The following is a 20,857-nucleotide window of genomic DNA, read 5'->3' on the forward strand; positions in this document are numbered from 1 at the left end:
ATTACAACTGTTCCTCCTTTATCGGCTTTCGTTACAACTACATTACTTTGTCTAATTTCACGTTGAAGTTCTCTATCTATCTTTGAATTGTCGGAATTTGATTCTAATTCTTTAATTACGGAGGGAATTTTTTTCGTAGTTTCGTACTTTAGATCATTTTTTAATATCGATTGGTAGGGTCTGTGTGGCTGTTTCTGTTTCTGCTAACGTTTGTATTAGTTCTTGACTTTTATTGATACTATGCCAATTGTGATTTGGTCCTTTTCCTAACATTTGTAATTCTTGTTCTGTGAAGGTCATGTTCAACAAATTTTTGACAGCAGGTGGGAGTCTTTCATTATTGACCAAAATAACCTCCTATAAGTAAATACATAGAATGGATAAACAGAAGACAAAAAGATGAACAAGTAAAATAACCTAACATAACGTCATGGAAGCACAGCTAATAGTACTCCCTCCCCCTTCGCGAGATGTATTAGATGATGACACGACCTCGCTTCCCCTCTCTCTGGCTAATCACACAAATGAACAAACTGTGTCACATCGCTATAACACTAGGTTGTGTACACATAAACAGTCCCAAGGCGGCAGAGTACAAACACCATTCCAGAAAGATGAGTTAAAGCAATATACCCCTATCACCACCTTCTTTCCGAGGACAAACTAAATTAGAACAATTTTGTTTAACAGCATATTTCAACATTTTACGATCTTTCTGCTGGTTGCAGATCGTGAGGCAAGCTGCCCAAATCTGAAGACCGCTGTTTGACACAACTTAATAGAGAAGTCACCATAGAATCATTGTATATTAACAGTTCAACACAACCTGGTACTAAAAATAAAAAGCAACTTTAAAGGAAGATAATCAACACAACAGACAATCAATAAGAAACCTGAAGACTGTTATACACATCGATTTTAACATAAGCAAGATCAAGCCACCTAATGTTTTTACAAAAAGTGCCCAATTACAGACATTTTAAGATTTTTTAAATATGTTAAATTAGAAAAGAAGTTTTTCTTTTTAATATTACCATAGACGCGAATTGTAATTTAAGTACCTTTTCACACACCACACCACTAACCCCCCCCCCCCACACACTTATTCCCCCCTTCCCCCCTAATTTCAAGCGCTTCAAACAATAGTTATAAATTTCCTTGGGAAAGGAATTTAAGATTTTAAGGTACTTACTAATAAAATTGTTTCATCTAAGCTATTTAAAGACAGCTGAAGATGACCACTAAGTGGTAACATGTCCTGTATATGATGATGTTTTTATAATTTTGCCAAAAGGCAAGAAATAAAGTATTGATTAGGTGGTGTTTTAAATTAATTTGTTTAATAATTTTTTGATTGAATTCATCGATACGGTCATGAAGTGGACAGCTTGCAATTGTTCTTATGTTGGTGTGATGATGTATTGTTCGTAATTCTTAATTAAGATGTTATGAGGCAGGTGGAATATTTGACTCTAAGCGCACCAAAGGAGAAGGGTTGTGCTGTGTTTAATATTTGTTCTCGTCTGCCTCAGAGAGGTGAGACTCAGTGCGTCTGTTACAGCTGACTAAATGTGGACTGTGGAGGCCCTGTGTAATTCTATCTCAGCTGACAGCTCAGAAGATTTCCGGAAGAGTTGGACGAAGGAGTATCTGCTCCAACTCCACAGCTATCATGAAGTTCAACGGTCACACAAAAGAGACATGAAGCTCTGAGTTGGTGACCTAGTCCTTCTGCAAGAGGAGCAACGTCCAGGGCATATATGAAAATGGGCGAAATGGTAAAAGAAGAACTGTTGTGCCTCGTGCTGCAGTTGGAAGGCATTTAACACATCCTGTCCAGCTGGTCATCCCCTTGGAGATTGACGAGGGTGGGGAGGATATTAGGGATTCTTAGAGAATACAATTCCTACTTATATACTATCTTAGCTGTTATCATGCCCACTGGGTGAGTTGGCTGTCTGGTTGTATCTGGGAGATAGTGGGTTTGAACCCCACTGTCAGCAGCCTTGAAGATGGTTTTCTGTGGTTTCCCATTTTCACACCAAACAAATGCTGTGGCTCTTACCTTAATTAAGGCCATGGCCATTTCCTTTCCACTCCTCTAGGCCATTCCCATCATCTCCGTAAGACCTATCTGTGTCGGTGTTACGTAAAGCAAATTGAAAAAAAAAAAATGTTATCATGCCCATTGTAGACGGTCAAGAATTGAATGAATGAAATGTAAGTTGCGTTCTTGTACACTCAATGCAATACTAACCCAAGATATTCCTGCAAAGGAATTACCTGGCACTCCTGTTATGAAAATGTTACAAATTGTTAAATGTATCTATTTCATAACACTGTTAGTAGTCTACAAATTTATCAACTTGTCATTTCAAAACTTTTATGAAACAGAATTTTGTAAAATTGTCATATAAATTTACAAAATTTTCATGACAATCTTGTAAACTTGTAAGCTTTTATGAAACACAAAATTTTCAATATGTAAACCTGTCCAACTTTTTCCTGTCATCTGTAAAATTGTAACTTTTATGAAATAGGGCCTAGGAGTTCCATTAGCAGCCTATATTTACTAGTGACTCCTACTATATCTATGGTCAAAGTTTCATTTTGCAAATGCGGAGGTGAACTGGAGAGTTCTTGTTAACTGAAAGTTATTTTCCTGATGAACAGTCTTGCTCCACTCTCTGTCATACCTCTTATGACACCAGTAAAGAACACTGTGTAATCACCTACCTCCTTTTCTCCTTTGCCTTGAATAGTGCTAATTCTTAACACAATGAATATGAGTGTATACTACTCGGAAAATACATACTTACGTATCCCACATTGTTCCATCTATACGATGGATCGGTGAATGAAGCCCCTCCACCGACTTCTGTCTTTGTACTTTTCTCCTTCTTCATTGTTGTCCCAGTCCCTTCCTCGTTACTGAATGTCGTTTTTCACCATGTCTGTATATCGCATTCTTGGCCGCCCTCTTGGTCTTGAATATTTTAACTGCAGATCATACATTTTTCTGGGTATGCGATCAGGATCCATCCTTCGCATATGACCATACCATTTGAGTCTACGCAGAGTTATGTTATCCTGCATTCTGCCAACCTGAGCCATGTCCCTTATGTTCTCATTACGAATTTTATCTCGTCTTGTTTTGCCAACCATCGCTCGGACGAGTCTCATTTCAGCTGCTAGAATCCTTGCTTCATCCTTTTTCCTCATGGTCCAGGTCTCGCTCCCATATGTCAAAATTGGCATGGAATAAGTCAGATAAATTGCTCGCTTGCATTTCAATGGTAGTTTTAGGTTCCATATTAGATCTCGGACAACTCTATAGAATGTTCCTCCAGCTTGAATCCTGCTGGTAAGTTCCTCTTCAATGGAGCCTGTTGCTGATATCATGCTTCCTAGATATTTGAATTTGTTGAACATCTTCAGTTGTTTAACCTTTATTTCAATGTAATCTTCAGGTTGACCATTTCTCTGCATAACCAACGCTTCACTTTTTTTCCTGACTGAATCTTAGGCCGTACCCTTCAGCTGTTACTGTCCATGCATTGATCTGATCCTGAAGTTCCTCCTTGGAATCTCCCCATGTACAGGTCATCAGCAAATAGCATGACTTTCATATTGTTGTTACCAACATTTTGGCATACTTGTTGTTGAATCTCATTCATCATAATAATGAAGAGAAGAGGTGACAGAACTCCACCTTGTCTTAGGCCCGTAGTTATTCTAAAGGGTTCCATCATTTCTGATGGTGTTTTGACGCAACTACTGATGTCTTCTTATAAATTCTCAATTCGTTTTATTATGTCATTATTGATTCCACTGTTTCTCAGCATCTTCTAGTCTTTGTGCCTACTTACAGCATCAAAGTTTTTTTTTAACGATATCCAGGAAGACCAGCCAAAGGACCTTGTTATGATCATAATTCTTCTCCATTAGCTGACGCAGCCCAAATATTAGATCAACTGTTGATCTGCCTTTCCGGAATCCATATTGTTCCTCTGATAACTTTAATTCTATCAGTGGTCTTATTTTCCTTTCTAAAATCCTTTCATACAGCTTTCCCACTTGGGAAGTTAATGTAATTCCTCTGTAATTGGAACATTTCTTCCTGTCACCTTTCTTAAAGAGTGGAATGATGATTCCTTTTTCCCAATCTGCTGGTATTTACCCATCCTTCCATATCTTGTGGAAAAGTCTATACATCCACTGCTATCCTGCATCACCCATAGACCTGATCATTTCACCACACACTTCATCAATGGCTGGAGATTTTCCTGTTTTGATGTATTTCCATGCATATTCTATATAATTGCATGTCAGATCTGTTATAGTGTCTTTCTTCCATCCTTCCATCATTAACTACTCTAATGCAATGTTTGTGATATCATTCACATTTAACAGCTTATCAAAATAATTCTTCTATTCTTCTTTGATCTCTCTGTCATCTGTAATGAATATACCCACTATCACTAGTCAGATAGTAAGTCTGTTCTTTGTCTCTCCTCCTATTCTTCATCATTCCATACAACATTTTTCTTTTGACATCTACATCTTCATTTAGTTTGTTACTCAATTCATTCAACCATTTTTCTCTTTCTGCTCTGACAACCTGCTTAGATTCTTTCTTCACCAACTTATAGAGTTCTTTGTCCTTATCTGTTCGACTTTTGAAATATTTTCTCTAGGTATTTTTCTTTTTAAAGCCTGTGTCTCTTGTTTTTATTTTTTTAACTGCACATCTGAAAATAGTTGGTGTTATACTCCTGTCTGATTCTTTTGAAGGATTTTTTGCAGATCTTCGGTATGAAACTATTAATATCCTGAGTTTTGTTTCTTTTCTTGCTGTGATACTTTTAGGTGGCCTTGCAGAAATCCAGAGGACTGAAAGCACTGTACTTTTCTTTATCAATCAGTCGGCCAGTCTTGGTCATAGTAGTGTCAAAGAGTTCATGAAGAGTCTGAGAACTGTGAACACAGCCCCAGAGATGGTGATCAATCCATTCTTTCTGTGTGTTCTTCTTTCCATATCCTGTGTTCCATCGTATGAAGAACAGGTAAGAATTTTGTGTACATATTAGTCTATATGCATTAAAAGAAACAAGTGAACAACACCAGTTTACTGGTGAAGAGAACTGTTCGTTCTAAATATCATTATTCTATTTTGTTTGCTTAAAAAAAAAAAGTAAAAGAGAATTTGAAGCACACTATGTTTTTTTTCCAATCTTAATACCGTTTATGGAAGATTTAGTGTAGACAAGTAATTTTTGACAACTTAGCAATGTTACACAAAATGCTTTTAAAGGCTTTATTCAAAATGTTATATAAATGCAAAACTGTTTTCTTTAACCTTTCCGCTTCTAATATTGTGAGCGCCTGTCCGAACCCTCTGTGCTAAATTTTTTTTTTTTAAATATGATGCCTCAAAATACATGAAATATATGAAAATTGTGCAAGATATTTCATATGAACTGGAAAAATAATTCCAGAACAGCTTTCAGTTTTATTTTTTCCACAAAAATTAACAACAGAGAAAATCAGGGTTGTTCATGGGCCTATAAAAATTCTATATTCCTCTTTCACAAGTGCTAAATTCTCACCAAATTGCACAACGCTCTTTCAACAATTACGAATGTGAGTCATTTTAGCTATTTTACAAATCAGAATTGTCCATAATAGTCAAAGTACTCACTGGTCATTGCCTTGAATAGATCGGTTATGACTAATTATTTCCTAATAAAAAGCAATCAAAGAACATTTCATTATTTAATAATGTAACAAAAGTTAAATTTATGTCAGGGTTGGCCAAAATAAGAAATGTAGTGAAAATACCAAGTTCTAAAATATCAACTCACCTAATTTACACCAAATTGTTTCATAATTTATAACAGACACTCCAATGTGTCCGTCTGAACTTCACTAATGTGTGGTATATTTCAAAGCAGGGGTGAACACAGAGAGCCACGTCACATTTGACGCACATGTACTGGGTTTCTCGCCTCTTCTTTTCGCCAGTTGTTGTGTTGGAGCAGTCATGGCAGCATCTTGTAGATAATTTCTTCTCTGGAATAGGTTGTACAGGGGATGGGAAATGTCTCTCCGTCAGTCTGAGTGGTTGGTCACCAGATGTAGGACGTCCTCCGTTTGCTGGATTGTCTAGATATGTGGTACTTCTGGATGAGTTCCCTTATAAGCTGTAGTTGGAAATCTTCTAGAGATATGTTCTGTCCAGTTTTGACATTGAAGAGGGCATGAGAATTTAGAACAGTGATGTCCAGCTGGTAGAAAAACAACTCTAGGTACCATTTCATCGACTTCCGCATGCACTTGATAGAACTGATCATCATGTCTGACCGATCAACAGGACCCATGTACTTGTTATAGCCAATAACGGGGTTTCTCTACAGGCAGTCTTGTCTGTCTGCCCGTCTTCCCTGTAGGTCTCATGTTGTTAGTATGTCGCGTGGTCAACATACAAACTTCCCTAGGATCGAACCACCTGATGGCAATCATGTTATCTTATAATCTATCAGTTTCATGTCCGTATTGATACTTGGTATTCACAATCACAAAGAATGGGTACCGTCCACCTAATCAATACTTTATTATGTTTTGTTACTATGCAGTACTGGTTTTGACCTTGACAGAGGTCATCCTCAGCTGATCAGGAGATCTAAAGCTAACTTAATATATTTAAAAACATTACTAAATCAAATGAAGAATGTCACATGAAATGAGTGATAAAATTAAAATATACAATATATAAAATATACAATGATATGGTGTGTCTTCTGGTTTAAAAAGCAAGCGTCGATATTCTATGACATGTATGTGTTACATAAAATTCTGGTGTACTGTTCGTGAATAATAGATAATTTGGTGAAATAAAATGTCTTCACTCAAAATGTTTATAGCATTCTTGAGGTTCACTTTGAAGTTTAGTTCATATTGGTGAATCGTTGCATACGTTGATTGGTATATTTGTACTAAGCATTCTAGAACATTCTAGGATATGGATGTGATGAAAACTAACAACATATAATACATTAAAATACAATAAAATGTTCACAGTATTCTTGCGGTACACTTTGGAGTTATATTAATGTTGGTAAAGCATTATGTACGTTCACAGGCATGTTTGTGCCAAGCATTCTAGAATGTTCAATGATGTGTATTGTTTATCTTGTAAGTTCATATAGTTAAGAATGTTGGATGATTTACATCAAAATATTGTGGTGTTTCATTCGTTTCCTTGGTACTAATCTCGTTAAAAGATATTGAGTAGGTGCTGATGCTCCCTCTTTGTAGTTTTGTTGTTGGACATGCAGTAATCTGCAAGAACAGAGAAGAAGATGAAGTTCAAGAATTTTGTCAATGGAATGTCTAATGAATGTGTCGAATAAGTGTTTACTTATATAGTACTGTTGACTGGTCGAATGTGTACAGTTAGGGAGTATGTCGTGCACTGTTCCGTGCGTGTCTAGGGTTGGTACTTGCGGTAATGGAGAGGGGAAGTGGAGGGGTTTGAGGAGTCTTGATTGGGGAAGGTAAGATAGAGGTGATAGAGAGGGGAAGGAGAGGTGCAATAAGGGCAGTGATTGGGGGAGGTGAGGTATGGCTGGGCGTGTCTTCGGGAGGTTCCTTGATATGTATTGGATTCTGTTTTTTAACTATTTTTATGTAGGTGTTTTTTAAAATCGGGATGATTGTATTAAAGAGGATATTAACTTTATCTGTAATTTCGTTTAAGTTATAATTTGGGTTTGTGTATTGATCTATAGTAATGTAAAATTCTTCCGTTATATTGAGCAGAGGGCCCTTGGGGATCACACTTAGAATCTACATGTCGTTTTCAGTATTTGTAAAATTATGCTTATAATCCTCATGTTGAGCTATAGACGAAAAGTGATTATGCTTTAAGGCGTTAATGTGTTCATTGTAACGAATAAAGAAGTTTCTTCCAGTACGTCCGATATAGCTAGCCTCACAATTGTCGCATTTCATTTGATACACTCCTGAACAACTGTATCTATTATTATCATTAACAGATTTGGCGTTGTGTAAAATGTTGGCACTGTTGTGTGTTGTTTTGTATGCTATTTTTAGATTGCATTAAAAAAAAATGTTAGTTATGGAATGAACGTGGATATTATTAAATGTGAAAAGTACGTAATCCTTCTTGAAGTTGTTAGCTCTGGTTAGTCTTGATTTGGGTTGATATTTTATCTTTTGAATGATTCTATTGACCATTTCTCTATTAAATCCGTTTTGATGGGCTATATCGTAAATCGTGTTTAATTCCTTTTTCAGCTCTTCCTGGGATAGAGGTATATTGAATGCTCTGTGTATCATACTGTGGTAAGCTGCTTTTTTGTGAGCGTTAGGGTGGATAGGATCTTTTCTTATTGTATTGGAGGTTTGTGTGGGTTTCCTCTATACTTGATATGTCAGGTGATCATGGTGTCTAGTGACAGATATATCTAAATAATTCAAGGTGCAGTCATTTTCTTTTTCTATTGTGAATTTTATATGTGTCAATCAATCAATACTGATCTGCATTTAGGGCAGTCGCCCAGGTGGCAGATTCCCTATCTGTTGCTTTCCTAGCCTTTTCCTAAATGATTTCAAAGAAATTGGAAATTTATTGAACATCTCCCTTGGTAAGTTATTCCAATCCCTAACTCCCCTTCCTATAAATGAATATTGGCCCCAGTTTGTCCTCTTGAATTCCAACTTTGTCTTCATATTGTGATCTTTCCTACTTTTATAAACACCATTCAAACTTATTCGTCTACTAATGTCATTCCACGCCATCTCTCCGCTGACAGCTCGGAACATACCACTTAGTCGAGCAGCTCTTCTTCTTTCTCTCAATTCTTCCCAACCCAAACATTGCAACATTTTTGTAACGCTACTTTTTTGTAGGAAATCACCCGGAACAAATCGAGCTGCTTTTCTTTGGATTTTTTCCAGTTCTTGAATCAGGTAATCCTGGTGAGGGTCCCATACACTGGAACCATACTCTAGTTGGGATCTTACCAGAGACTTATATGCACTCTCCTTTACATCCTTGCTACAACCCCTAAACACCCTCATAACCATGTGCAGAGATCTGTACCCTTTATTTACAATCCCATTTATGTGATTACCCCAATGAAGATCTTTCCTTATATTAACACCTAGATACTTACAATGATCCCCAAAAGGAACTTTCACCCCATCAACACAGTAATTAAAACTGAGAGGACTTTTCCTATTTGTGAAACTCACAACCTGACTTTTAACCCCATTTATCAACATACCATTGCCTGCTGTCCATCTCACAACATTTTCGAGGTCACGTTGCAATTGCTCACAATCTTGTAACTTATTTATCACTCTATAGAGAATAACATCATCCGCAAAAAGCCTTACCTCCAATTCCACTTCTTTACTCATATCTTTTATATATGTAAGAAAACATAAAGGTCCGATAATACTGCCTTGAGGAATTCCCCTCTTAATTATTACAGGGTCAGATAAAGCTTCACCTACTCTAATTCTCTGAGATCTATTTTCTAGAAATATAGCAACCCATTCAGTCACTCTTTTGTCTAGTCCAATTGCGCTCATTTTTGGCAGTAGTCTTCCATGATCTACCCTATCAAATGCTTTAGACAGGTCAATCGCGATGCAGTCCATTTGACCTTCAGAATCCAAGATATCTACTATATCTTGCTGGAATCCTACAAGTTGAGCTTCAATGGAATAACCTTTCCTAAAACCGAAATGCCTTCTATCGAACCAGCTATTAATTTCACAAACATGTCTAATATAATCAGAAAGAATGCCCTCCCAAATCTTACATACAATGCATGTCAAACTTACTGGCCTGTAATTTTCAGCTTTATGTCTTATCACCCTTTCCTTTATACACAGGGGCTACTATACCAACTCTCCATTCATCTGGTATAGTTCCTCCGACCAAACAATAATCAAATAAGTACTTCAGATATGGTACTATATCCCAACCATTGTCTTTAGTATATCCCCAGAAATCTGATCAATTCCAGCTGCTTTTCTAGTTTTCAACTTTTGTATCTTATTGTAAATGTCATTGTTATCATATGTAAATTTTATTACTTCTTTGGCCTTAGTCTCCTCCTTTATCTCGACATTATCCTTGTAACCAACAATCTTTACATACTGCTGACTGAATACTTCTGCCTTGTGAAGATCCTCACATACACACTCCCCTTGTTCATTAATTATTCCTGGAATGTCCTTCTTGGAACCTGTTTCTGCCTTAAAATACCTATACATACCCTTCCATTTTTCACTAAAATTCGTATGACTGCCAATTACTGTATGCTTGCCATCATGTTATCATTAGCTGCCTTCTTTGCTAGATTCAATTTTCTAGTAAGTTCCTTCAATTTCTCCTTACTTCCACAGCCATTTCTAACTCTATTTCTTTCCAGTCTGCACCTCCTTCTTAGTCTCTTTATTTCTCTATTATAATAAGGTGGATCTTTACCATTCCTTACCACCCTTAATGGTACAAACCTATTTTCGCATTCCTCAACAATTTCTTTAAACCCATCCCAAAGTCTGTTTACATTTTTATTTCCCGTTTTCCACCAATCATAGTTACTTTTTAGAAACTGCTTCATGCCTGCTTTATCAGCCATATGGTACTGCCTAACAGTCCTACTTTTAAGACCTTCCTTTCTATCACATTTATTTTGAACTACCACAAAAACAGCTTCATGATCACTAATACCATCTATTACTTCAGTTTCCCTATAGAGCTCATCTGGTTTTATCAGCACGACATCCAGGATATTTTTCCCTCTGGTTGGTTCCATCACTTTCTGAATCAGCTGTCCTTCCCATATTAACTTATTTGCCATTTGTTGGTCATGCTTCCTGTCGTTCGCATTTCCTTCCCAATTGACATCTGGCAAATTCAGATCTCCCGCTACAATCACATTTCTTTTCATGTCGTTTCCCACCTAGCTGACTATCCTATCAAATAATTCCGAATCCGCGTCAGTGCTACCCTTTCCCGATCTGTACACTCCAAATATATCAAGTTGCCTATTATCTTTAGAAATGAGCCTTACAGCTAGAATTTCATGTGTCTCATCTTTAACTTGTTTGTAGCTTACAAATTCTTCTTTCACCAGAATGAACACTCCCCTCCCACCCTTCCTATCCTATCTCTACGATACACACTCCAGTGCCGTGAGAAAATTTCTGCATCCATTATATCATTTCTCAACCATGATTCAACTCCTATTACAATATCTGGTAAATAAATGTGGGTCTATTTTATTTAGTTGTTCTAAAATATATGTCTCATTGGTGAATCTTGTCTACTGTTACAACTTTTACAAACAGGAGCTTTAAAACTGTATTTGAATATACTTTGGATGAGGTAGTTATCCCAAAAGATGGCAAGTGCAAATACTTAGGTGTGAGATTTGAAAGTAATTTGCACTGGAAGGATCATGTTGATGACATTGTTGGTAAAGCATACAGATCGTTACATGACATAATGAGGCTACTTAAAGGATGCAACAAAGAATTAAAAGAAAACAGTTACCTGAGTATGGTTCGTCCATTATTGGAATATGCAAACAGTGTTTGGGATCCTCACAAGAATACCTAATGAAAGAAATAGATAGTGTGCAGAGGAATGCAGCAAGATTTGTAACAGGGGATTTCAGGAGAAAGAGTAGTGTATCAGAAATGTTAAAGGAACTTGTAAACAATATAAATTTATTAAGGATGAGCTGTGTGTTTAATAGAATAAATTGTTAGCGTAAATTGTAAGAGAAGGGAGAAAACTAGACTTATAGGATTATATAGAGCCTATACAAGAGAAGAAGCCTGGGGAGATATCCATGAGAGGCTTCAGTTGGAAAATAATTATATTGGCAGGACTGACCACAAATATAAAATTACAAGGAATTTTATCAGAAGTGATTGGGGTAAATTTTCATTCATTGGAACGGTGTGAAGGAGTGGAACAGTTTACCAGGGGTAGTGTTTGATCCTTTTCCAAAATCTGTACGGATATTCAAGAAGAGAATATACAGCAACAGAGAAAATAAATGAAGTGTTAGAGGGCATTCGACCAGTGCAGGTTATTGCAAATAAAAAATGTGTGTGAATAAATGAATTCCATCCCCTGGTCTAAGAAGTTTGGACAGCCAAAGTAGGGGACTGCCTGTAGGGGTGAAGTACAGTGGGGACTTCGAGGGCCCTGGGACCACTACGGTACCTGTGAAGGCCCTTCAGGAACTCTGAAAAGTGGTGGGAAAAGGGGCTCTGGTTAAGACGCAGCAGGTCGTTATGCTACTTAGGTTCCAGACTGGGTAAAAAAATATATAAATAAATGCAATGCAAATTTTAATCTTATACCAGTTGTATAATATCATTTGAAGTAATCTGCATACTGTATATCAGTTGAGTAAGTAGTACAAGAGATATTATAAGTAGAATTTTGTAAACAATATAAATTTATTAGGGATGAGCTGTGTGTTTAAAAGAAAAAATTGTTAGCGTAAATTGTATATTGTATTATAGGAAAATTTTCTTCTCTTGTTAATTTAATATTTAGTGCTTGACAATAATGTATTTTAGTGTACCATTTGCCACCGAGGTAGACACCTCATTCGCATTTTGATTTTGATTTGATAACAAAAACGTCATCTACAAATCTGCACCAGAAAAAGTTCTCAATTTTGCTTATTTCTTGGTGCTCTAAATGATCAATGTAGATTTCTGCTAGTATACCTGAAGCAGGAGATCCCATAGGAAGACCTTGTTGTTGGTAAATAGTGTTATGGAATTTGAAATAATTATTGTTAATGGCGAATTTAAGTAAAATCAGGAACTCTTTTATTTCTAGGATGCTTAGGTTACTATGGTTTTATTTAATTATTTTCAATTAATTTTATTGTTTTGTGAGTAGGTGTGTTCGTTGTATCGTATGATGCTAGACTATGGTACTGCTTGATTTCTAGCTTTTTGATAATGTTGCAAAATTCTATAGAATTTCGTTTTGTTTTCTTGTTTTCTTGTTTTTACTCGAATTAAGAATAATTATTTCAAATTCCATAACACTATTTACCAACAACAAGGTCTTCCTATGGGATCTCCTGCTTCAGGTATACTAGGAGTAATCTACATTGATCATATAGAGCACCAAGAAATAAGCAAAATTGAGAACATCTTTTTCTGGTGCAGATTTGTAGATGATGTTTTTGTTATTATAGACAATAGATTCACCAATGAGACAAATATTTTAGAACAACTAAATAAAATAGACCCACATAAAAATTCACAATAGAAAAAAAAAATGACTGCACCTTGAATTATTTAGATATATCTGTCACTAGACACCACGATCACCTGACATATCGAGTACTGTATATAGGAAACACACACAAACCTCCAATACAATAAGGAAAGATTCTATCCACCCTAACGTTCACAAAAAAGCAGCTTATCACAGTATGATACACAGAGCATTCAATATATCTCTATCCCAGGAAGAGCCGAAAAAAGAAGCACGATTTATGATACAGCCCATCAAAACGGATTTAATAGAGAAATGGTCAATAGAATCATTCAAAAGATAAAATATCAACCCAAATAAAGACTAATCAGAGCTAACGACTCCAAGAAGGATTACGTACTTTGCACATTTAATAATATCCATGTTCATTCCATAACTAACATTTTTTAAAAATGCAATCTAAAAATAGCATACAAAACAACACACAATAGTGCCAACATTTTACACAATGCCAAATCTGTTAATGATAATAATAGATACAGTTGTTCAGTAGTGTATCAAATGAAATGCGACAATTGTGAGCCTAGTTATATCGGACATACTGGAAGAAACTTCTTTATTCGTTACAATGAACACATTAACTTCTTAAAGCATAATCACTTTTCGTCTATAGCTCAACATGAGGATTATAAGCATAATTTTACAAATATTGAAAACGACATGTAGATTCTAAGTATGATCCCCAAGGGCCCTCTGCTCAATATAATGGAAGAATTTTACATTACTATAGATCAAAACGCAAACCCAAATTATAACTTAAACGAAATTACAGATAAAGTTAATATCCTCTTTAATATAGTCATCCCGATTTTAAAAAACACCTACATAAAAATAGTTATATATAATTTCCATTTATTTTGGAAAGACCTCCTGTATTTACAGCCTGCCGCTAAGAACAAGGTAAAACATATCAATTTTATGTACATATGTATTAATAAAAGAAAATTCAAAATTAGCTGTAGAGGTGGTGCCTCATGATCTTGATGGAGGCTCGGAAGACGAGGGTCGCGATTTCCAGGATGAGCTTCATTGGGAGTTGGAAGCGCTTTCATGTGGCGACGAAGTGACGAGGTATGGTACCGCGTGCTCCGACCATTATCCCTATTATTTCAATTTCCTGAAGGTGGTATTTAGATTTGTAGTAAGGGATAGTGGGTTTGTATTTGTTAATCTTTTCTAGATTAACCTCCTCTGGCTGACCGCTATGGTGCTCGAACCTGACCGTTGGATCTAATATGTATCCTTGAGAGCTGTTGTCTTTAAAGGCTATGATGTCAATTCTTTGCGAATTACCATTTATGGCCAGTCCGTGTACCTCCTCATGTACACTGAATCCCTTCTTTCTCAGTTCTGCGGCAATGAAGGATCTGATCTGGTGGTGCCGTGTGTTTCTAAGGAGCTTCCCGCGTGTGCAGAATTCCAGGACATGATCAAGAGTTTCTTTCTCTCCATGGCAATGCCGACAGAGGTTGTTGTCCAGGGATCTGCCTGGCACCGAGCGCACCGCAGAAACATTAGCAGTCATCTTTATAGCCTCTCTCCACTCATTACAAGACAGTCCGGTATGATCTCGCACCCAAGAGTTTGCTGGTGTATACTCTTTGTAAAGTTGTACTCCGAGTCCCTTTTGCGGTAGTGAACACCAGGAGGTGAATTCACGTTCTCGTAGCTCTTGACGGATCTTCTTAGTATTGTACAGGCCGTTCTTCGCGGTTATTTTCTGGGTATCAGCGTTTGTTAGTTTTAGGCGTTCTATACATTCCCGACTCTCCGCGTGACAATCCCCCGAAGCGACACCAAGTGGATGTTTAGTCTTCAGCAAGATATTGCAGGCATTAATGCATTGTAGGTAAACTTCCCACGAGGTTTTAAACAGAGCGAGTCCTTTGTATTTCTTTTCGGTGTACATCATGCCATCTGGGGTATCCGTCGGCAACTGCAATATCTCAAATATTATTACAATATTACTACTTGTAACTGCAATATCTCCTTTGTTGCACTTTTAATCATTTTATCGCTATCGAATAAAAATTTCTGTGCAATTTTCTTGAAACTGCATGTCAGGAAAGGGTATATCAGGGTGGGACAGATTGAGGAATTTAGTACTATGAGCTTTTGGTCTTCCTTAAGCAGTGGCGACGATGTTAGAAGTAGAACTCATTGTGAAGGTCTTTCATTACTGCAGTCTCGTCGAACACTAGAGTATCCCTGAAGGTAGTTCCAAGGTAACGAATTTGTTCGCCGTCTCCGATTAATTCAATGCTACAGTCTTCCTCCACGGATAGCGACCCTTGCTTCAACTCACCTTGGATTACACACATCCCTGTACATTTCTGTGGATTGATATCAAGATCAATTTCTTCGAACCTCGTGCGAGCTAGTCGAGTAAGATCTAAGGCGGCTTCTTTGTTCTTCCCGATGATGACGGTATCATCGGCAAAGCCCATTACGGTTATGGATGGTAGTTCGGGTGACAGAGATGCCCCGTAATGCCGCGAGAGACTATCTTTGCTTAGCTCGTCTAAGATATGATCTACGGCTAAGTTATAGAGGGCTGGTGGTAATGGAGATCCCTGAATCACACCTACCACACCTCTCCTAATCAGGATAGGTTTTGTTCTACCTTTCTGCATTTCGATTTGAGTGATGTTCCCGGTCTGAAGGTTGAAAATTATGTCTCTTGAGTTTTGAAGGTATTCCTTCGGACTGTAGAGTTTTTAGAAGGTGGCTGTGACAGATATTGTCAAATGCCTTTCGAATGTCCAAAAAAATTACCGTGATGTCTTCTTTCTTCTGTTTAACAGATATTTACAATGCGCCGAGAATGGAAGTATTTATAATGGTGCCTGGAGTTGAACAGAATCCTTGCTGGTGTTCATTATAGTGGATGTACTCACGTAGGCGACTGTCAAGTACTCTTTCTATTACCCTCCTAATGACTGAACAGGTAGTGATGGGTCGCCAGTTCGATATGGCCTTCGGATCGCCTTTCTTATATAGCAAAATTGTTCGTGCCTTCCGCAGACATTTGGGAATTCCGCCAGTTTGTAGCATTCTGGTTGCTATTTTTGCGATGATAGCCTGTACGTCGTCGTCTTTAAGGGCTCTCATCAAAACACGATCCTAGCCCGGTGCAGTATCCACTGCGATATGATGGACGGCAGTGGTAATTTCCTCCGTCGACACGGTGGGCACGAACGTTTCATTAATTTCCACACATTCCGCTTCAGTGATTATTGAAGGGTAAGTTTCCCTTTCGTGTAAATTTTCATTGGAAAATGTATCCGAAAAGGAGCTATGGATGTTTCCAAGGTCGATTTTACACACCTCGGACTTGTTTTCCAACACCCGCCTCACTGCCTTCCGTCTCTGATTGTAGAACTGGTATTGGGTCAGTTCGTAGTTATATTTGTTTCGCCTTTTTTTCCAATACATATCAAGGAACCTCCCGAAGACACGCACAGCCATACCTCACCTCCCCCAATCACTGCCCCTATTGTACCTCCACTTCCCCTCTCTTCCACTTTAACCTTACCTTCCCCAATCAATACCCCTCAAGCCGACGCACACGGAGCAGTGCACGACATGCTCCCTAACTGCACATATTCGACCGGTCAACAGTACTATGTACGTAAACACTTATTCCACATGTTCATTAGATATTCCATTGACAAAATTCTTATACTTCATCTTCTTCTCTGTTCTTGCAGATTACTGCATGTCCAACAACAAAACTACAAAGAGGGAGCATCTGCACCTACTCAATATCTTTTAACGAGATTAGTACCAAGGAAACAAATGAAACACCACAATATTTTGATGTAAATCATCCAACATTCTTAACTATATGAACTTACAAGATAAACAATACACATCATTGAACATTCTAGAATGCTTGGCACAAACATGCCTGTGTACGTACATAATGCTTTACCAACATTAATATAACTCCAAATCATACCGCAAGAATACTGTGAACTTTTTATTGTATTTTAATGTATTATATGTTATTAGTTTTTATCACATCCATATCCTAGAATGTTCTAGAATGCTTAGTACAAACATACCAATCAACGTATGCAACGATTCACCGATATGAACTAAACTTCATAGTGTACCTCAAGAATGCTATAAACATTTTAAGTGTAGAAATTTTATTTCACCAAATTATCTATTACTAACGAACAGTACACCAGAATTTTATGTAACATATACATGTCATAGAATATCGGCGCTTGTTTTTTAAATCAGAAGACACACCATATCATTGTATATTTTAATATTATCGCTCATATCATGTGACATTCTTCATTAAATTTAGTAATGTTTTTAAATTATATATTAAGTTAGCTTTAGATCTCATGACCTGCTGAGGATGACCTCTGTGAAGGTCAAAACTGGTACTGCATAGTAACAAGACATAATAAAGTATTGATTAGGTGGATGGTACCCATTCTTTGTGATTGTGAAAATCATGTTATCTGTCGCTTTTGATTCAGTTTGTCCTTTCTTCAATTTTCTAGTAAATTTCGGCATACCCCTCCTGTTTTTCCTGACTGTACCACATGTGTTGGTTTTGTTTTTGTGTAGGTGATCGTACAATTGTGGACTTGAATACCAGTTATCTACCCATAATATATGTCCTTTCTGCAAGTACTTTTCAATTAGCGTCAAGACAACTGCACCTGATACCCCAAATTCATGTTCTGGAATTATTTCTGTAGTTGACCCTGTGTAAACAATAAAATCCAGCACATATCCGGTCTCACAATCGCAGTTAACAAATGTCTTTATTCCAAATCTGTCTCTCTTTGATGGGATAAACTGTATTAATGAAATCCTACCTTTGAAAAGCGTCAAATTTTCATCAATGCAAATGTTTTCAAACGGGGTGAACGTTTCTCTGAACTTGTTTCTGAGATGGTCAATTACAGGCTTTATTTTATACAGCTGGTCACCTTCAGGCTGACTGTTGTTATCATTGAAATGTAACAACCGCAATAATAAGAGATACCTGTCTCTAGACATGAAAATCAAGAACTGCGGGGTCATTATTAAAGGATCAGTTGACCAGTATTCAAGAATTGTAAGTTTCATCATTCTTGCCATAAGCATTGTCACTGCGAAAAAGACGTACAGGTCTTCAGGTGTGGTTTCCCTCCATTTCTGTAGCCTTGAACTTGGAGACTGTGGTATTGTTTGCATAACAAATACAAAGTACTTGTTCGTTTCAACTGCTATATGCTCCATAATTTCTCCTGAAAAGAAGCACTGAAATACATCTAAAACCGCTGGTTCATCATGAATCACACCGAATAATATACCCAATGAACTGTCATCAAAACTGTATATTACAGGGCTAAACATATTACCCATGCGCCATTGAAATAAATCAAATTTGGAATGAATTCTTTTCCTGGTTTGTGGAGCTGGTACTTGAGGCTCAGCACTATCACTGTCATCACTGTCACAAGGACTGTAATCACTACCCAAATCACTGATATCTAAGTACTCACCTTCCGATTCAAGGGTATTCACACCTTCTATAAGTTTGAACTCAGAAAGAACGCACCGTCCGCTACTTGAAGCCATTTTTACAAACCCTGGACACAGGTGCTTTGCGGGACTGCCAACCTAGGTTACACACTGAGCTGAGTGCATTATTTCATATATTTGACCGCAGATAGCGTTAAAATGCAGTCTCTGTTTTGATTGGTGGTCCATTATGCTACTAAAAGATGTAGCTTGTTGTCACTCAAATTTGAAAAACAAAGGGAACTCCAAAGGTATATATTTCCTTTTCAGAAATTTAGCTCAAGTTACCGACGAGATATCTCAGGCGCAGCAACGACGTGACGTATTACCGCGCCCGAGATATCTCGGGCGTAGCAGTGTAAGGGTTAAATAAACTTTATTTATACCTTTTCTTTTTTTCCCCCCTCTTCTTGAAACCTACCAGGCTGAGTGGCTTAGATGGTTGAATCACTGTCCTTCTGACCCCAACTTAGCAGGTTTGATCTTGGCTCAGTCCGGTGGTATTTGAAGGAACTCAAATACATCGACCTTTTGTCGGTAGATTTACAGCCGTGCAGAAGAATTCCTGTGGTACAAAGTTCCGGCACCTCAGCATCTCCTAAAAACCGTCAAAAGTAGCTAGCGGAACATAAAAACAATAACATTAGTGTATTCTTGAAACTTAAACCAAATAGAGTTTGTCCCCTTGGCCTGATGGGAAGTGCTGTTGGGTGGCAAGCTCAGATACCCATAGTTTGCCTAAGCAGCTTCTCAGTGTGCCTTGGCTACTACCAGTTTTTTAGACTCTGAAAAATATTTTGTGATAGTACAATCATTTTGTGGAATCTTATCAATTTAGCTGACACATTCGCTCAGTCCATTCTTCCCCTTTCGTCAATGAGTGCTGGAGGGGCAGCTGCGAGTAGGGAAAATGCTAAAAGAAGAAAATCCAGCGATTTGTTGGACAAATTCTCTTCATGCCAGTAGCCATTGAATCCAGTGGTACCTGGGGCAATGATGGCCTCAATTTTGTCAAAGAGGTTGGCCAACGAATTGCTTGGATTTCCAGCAATACCCAATCAACTACTTTTCTTATTCAGCGGATCAGCGTAGATCTACAGCGTGGAAATGTCACATCCATTCTTGGGACACTGCCACCTGGTAAAGAGCTGGATGAAGTGTTTCTCCTTAAAGACATTACTTCATATTTTATGGAAACTGAATTTTTGCCTGTGAATAATAAATTCAATTCTTCTTCTCCTTCTTCTGTGCAAATGGCTGGCTTAGGACTACACAGAATCAACATTTGTTGAGCTTTCCTCCTTGCCCAGTAGTTCTTCATTTACATTGATTATTGTAATTTCTGTTCCTCCGAACAAGTACGTCGTGTTGATTTCTTCTCATCTTCATAATTTTCCTGATTACGTTTCTATCCTGCAGATTTGGTGGTCCGAATTCAATGAGGTCTTTCTCTACTTACTGTTTTGATCTTGTACGTTAGATTTGCAAAAATTTGTGTATTTGATAATTAAGTCTGTTATTCAGTTTTTCCAAATGGCTTTTTAATTGAATTTGTTGCAGTATCATTGTATCAATAAGTTTAGGTATTTTAAAATATATTTCGAAGTTGGGTTTGGGGTAATGTATTCCATTTTAATTCTTGGCACGAAGATTTTTCTTATGATTTTCCTTTTTTAAATACATTTTTAAAATGTAAATTGAGCATTTCTGAATCATAAAGAGCTTCAGGTTTGATCACTGTTAAGTAATGACAAATTTTACTGTTCCAGGACAAGCATATTTTTAATAAACATTCTTTGTGTGTTAAAAAAAATTTCCATTTTATTAACTCTTGATGCTACTGTTTTATTTTCATTGCCATTTTCAGTGATCCATTCACCTAAATTCTTAAATTCCTGTATTCTTGCAATTAAGTCCTATTTTTGCTGCTTGCTCTTCCACTATAGCAATCTGTTTCTGTGCATC

The 20,857-nt window shown here is 37.2% G+C and overlaps 1 protein-coding gene across 1 annotated transcript in view; it reads left to right on the forward strand.

Annotated features, from left to right (window-relative positions):
* FANCI (Fanconi anemia complementation group I) overlaps positions 1-20,857 on the forward strand; it is a 427,158-nt gene that overhangs the window by 108,121 nt on the left and 298,180 nt on the right. The window contains exon 6 of the mRNA XM_067148224.2: positions 4,870-5,066. Within this exon, the coding sequence (XP_067004325.2) occupies positions 4,870-5,066 (197 nt within the window). The remainder of the gene's footprint in view (positions 1-4,869; positions 5,067-20,857) is intronic.

This window comes from Anabrus simplex, chromosome 5 (assembly GCF_040414725.1).
Source record: "Anabrus simplex isolate iqAnaSimp1 chromosome 5, ASM4041472v1, whole genome shotgun sequence".
NCBI lineage: Eukaryota > Metazoa > Arthropoda > Insecta > Orthoptera > Tettigoniidae > Anabrus > Anabrus simplex.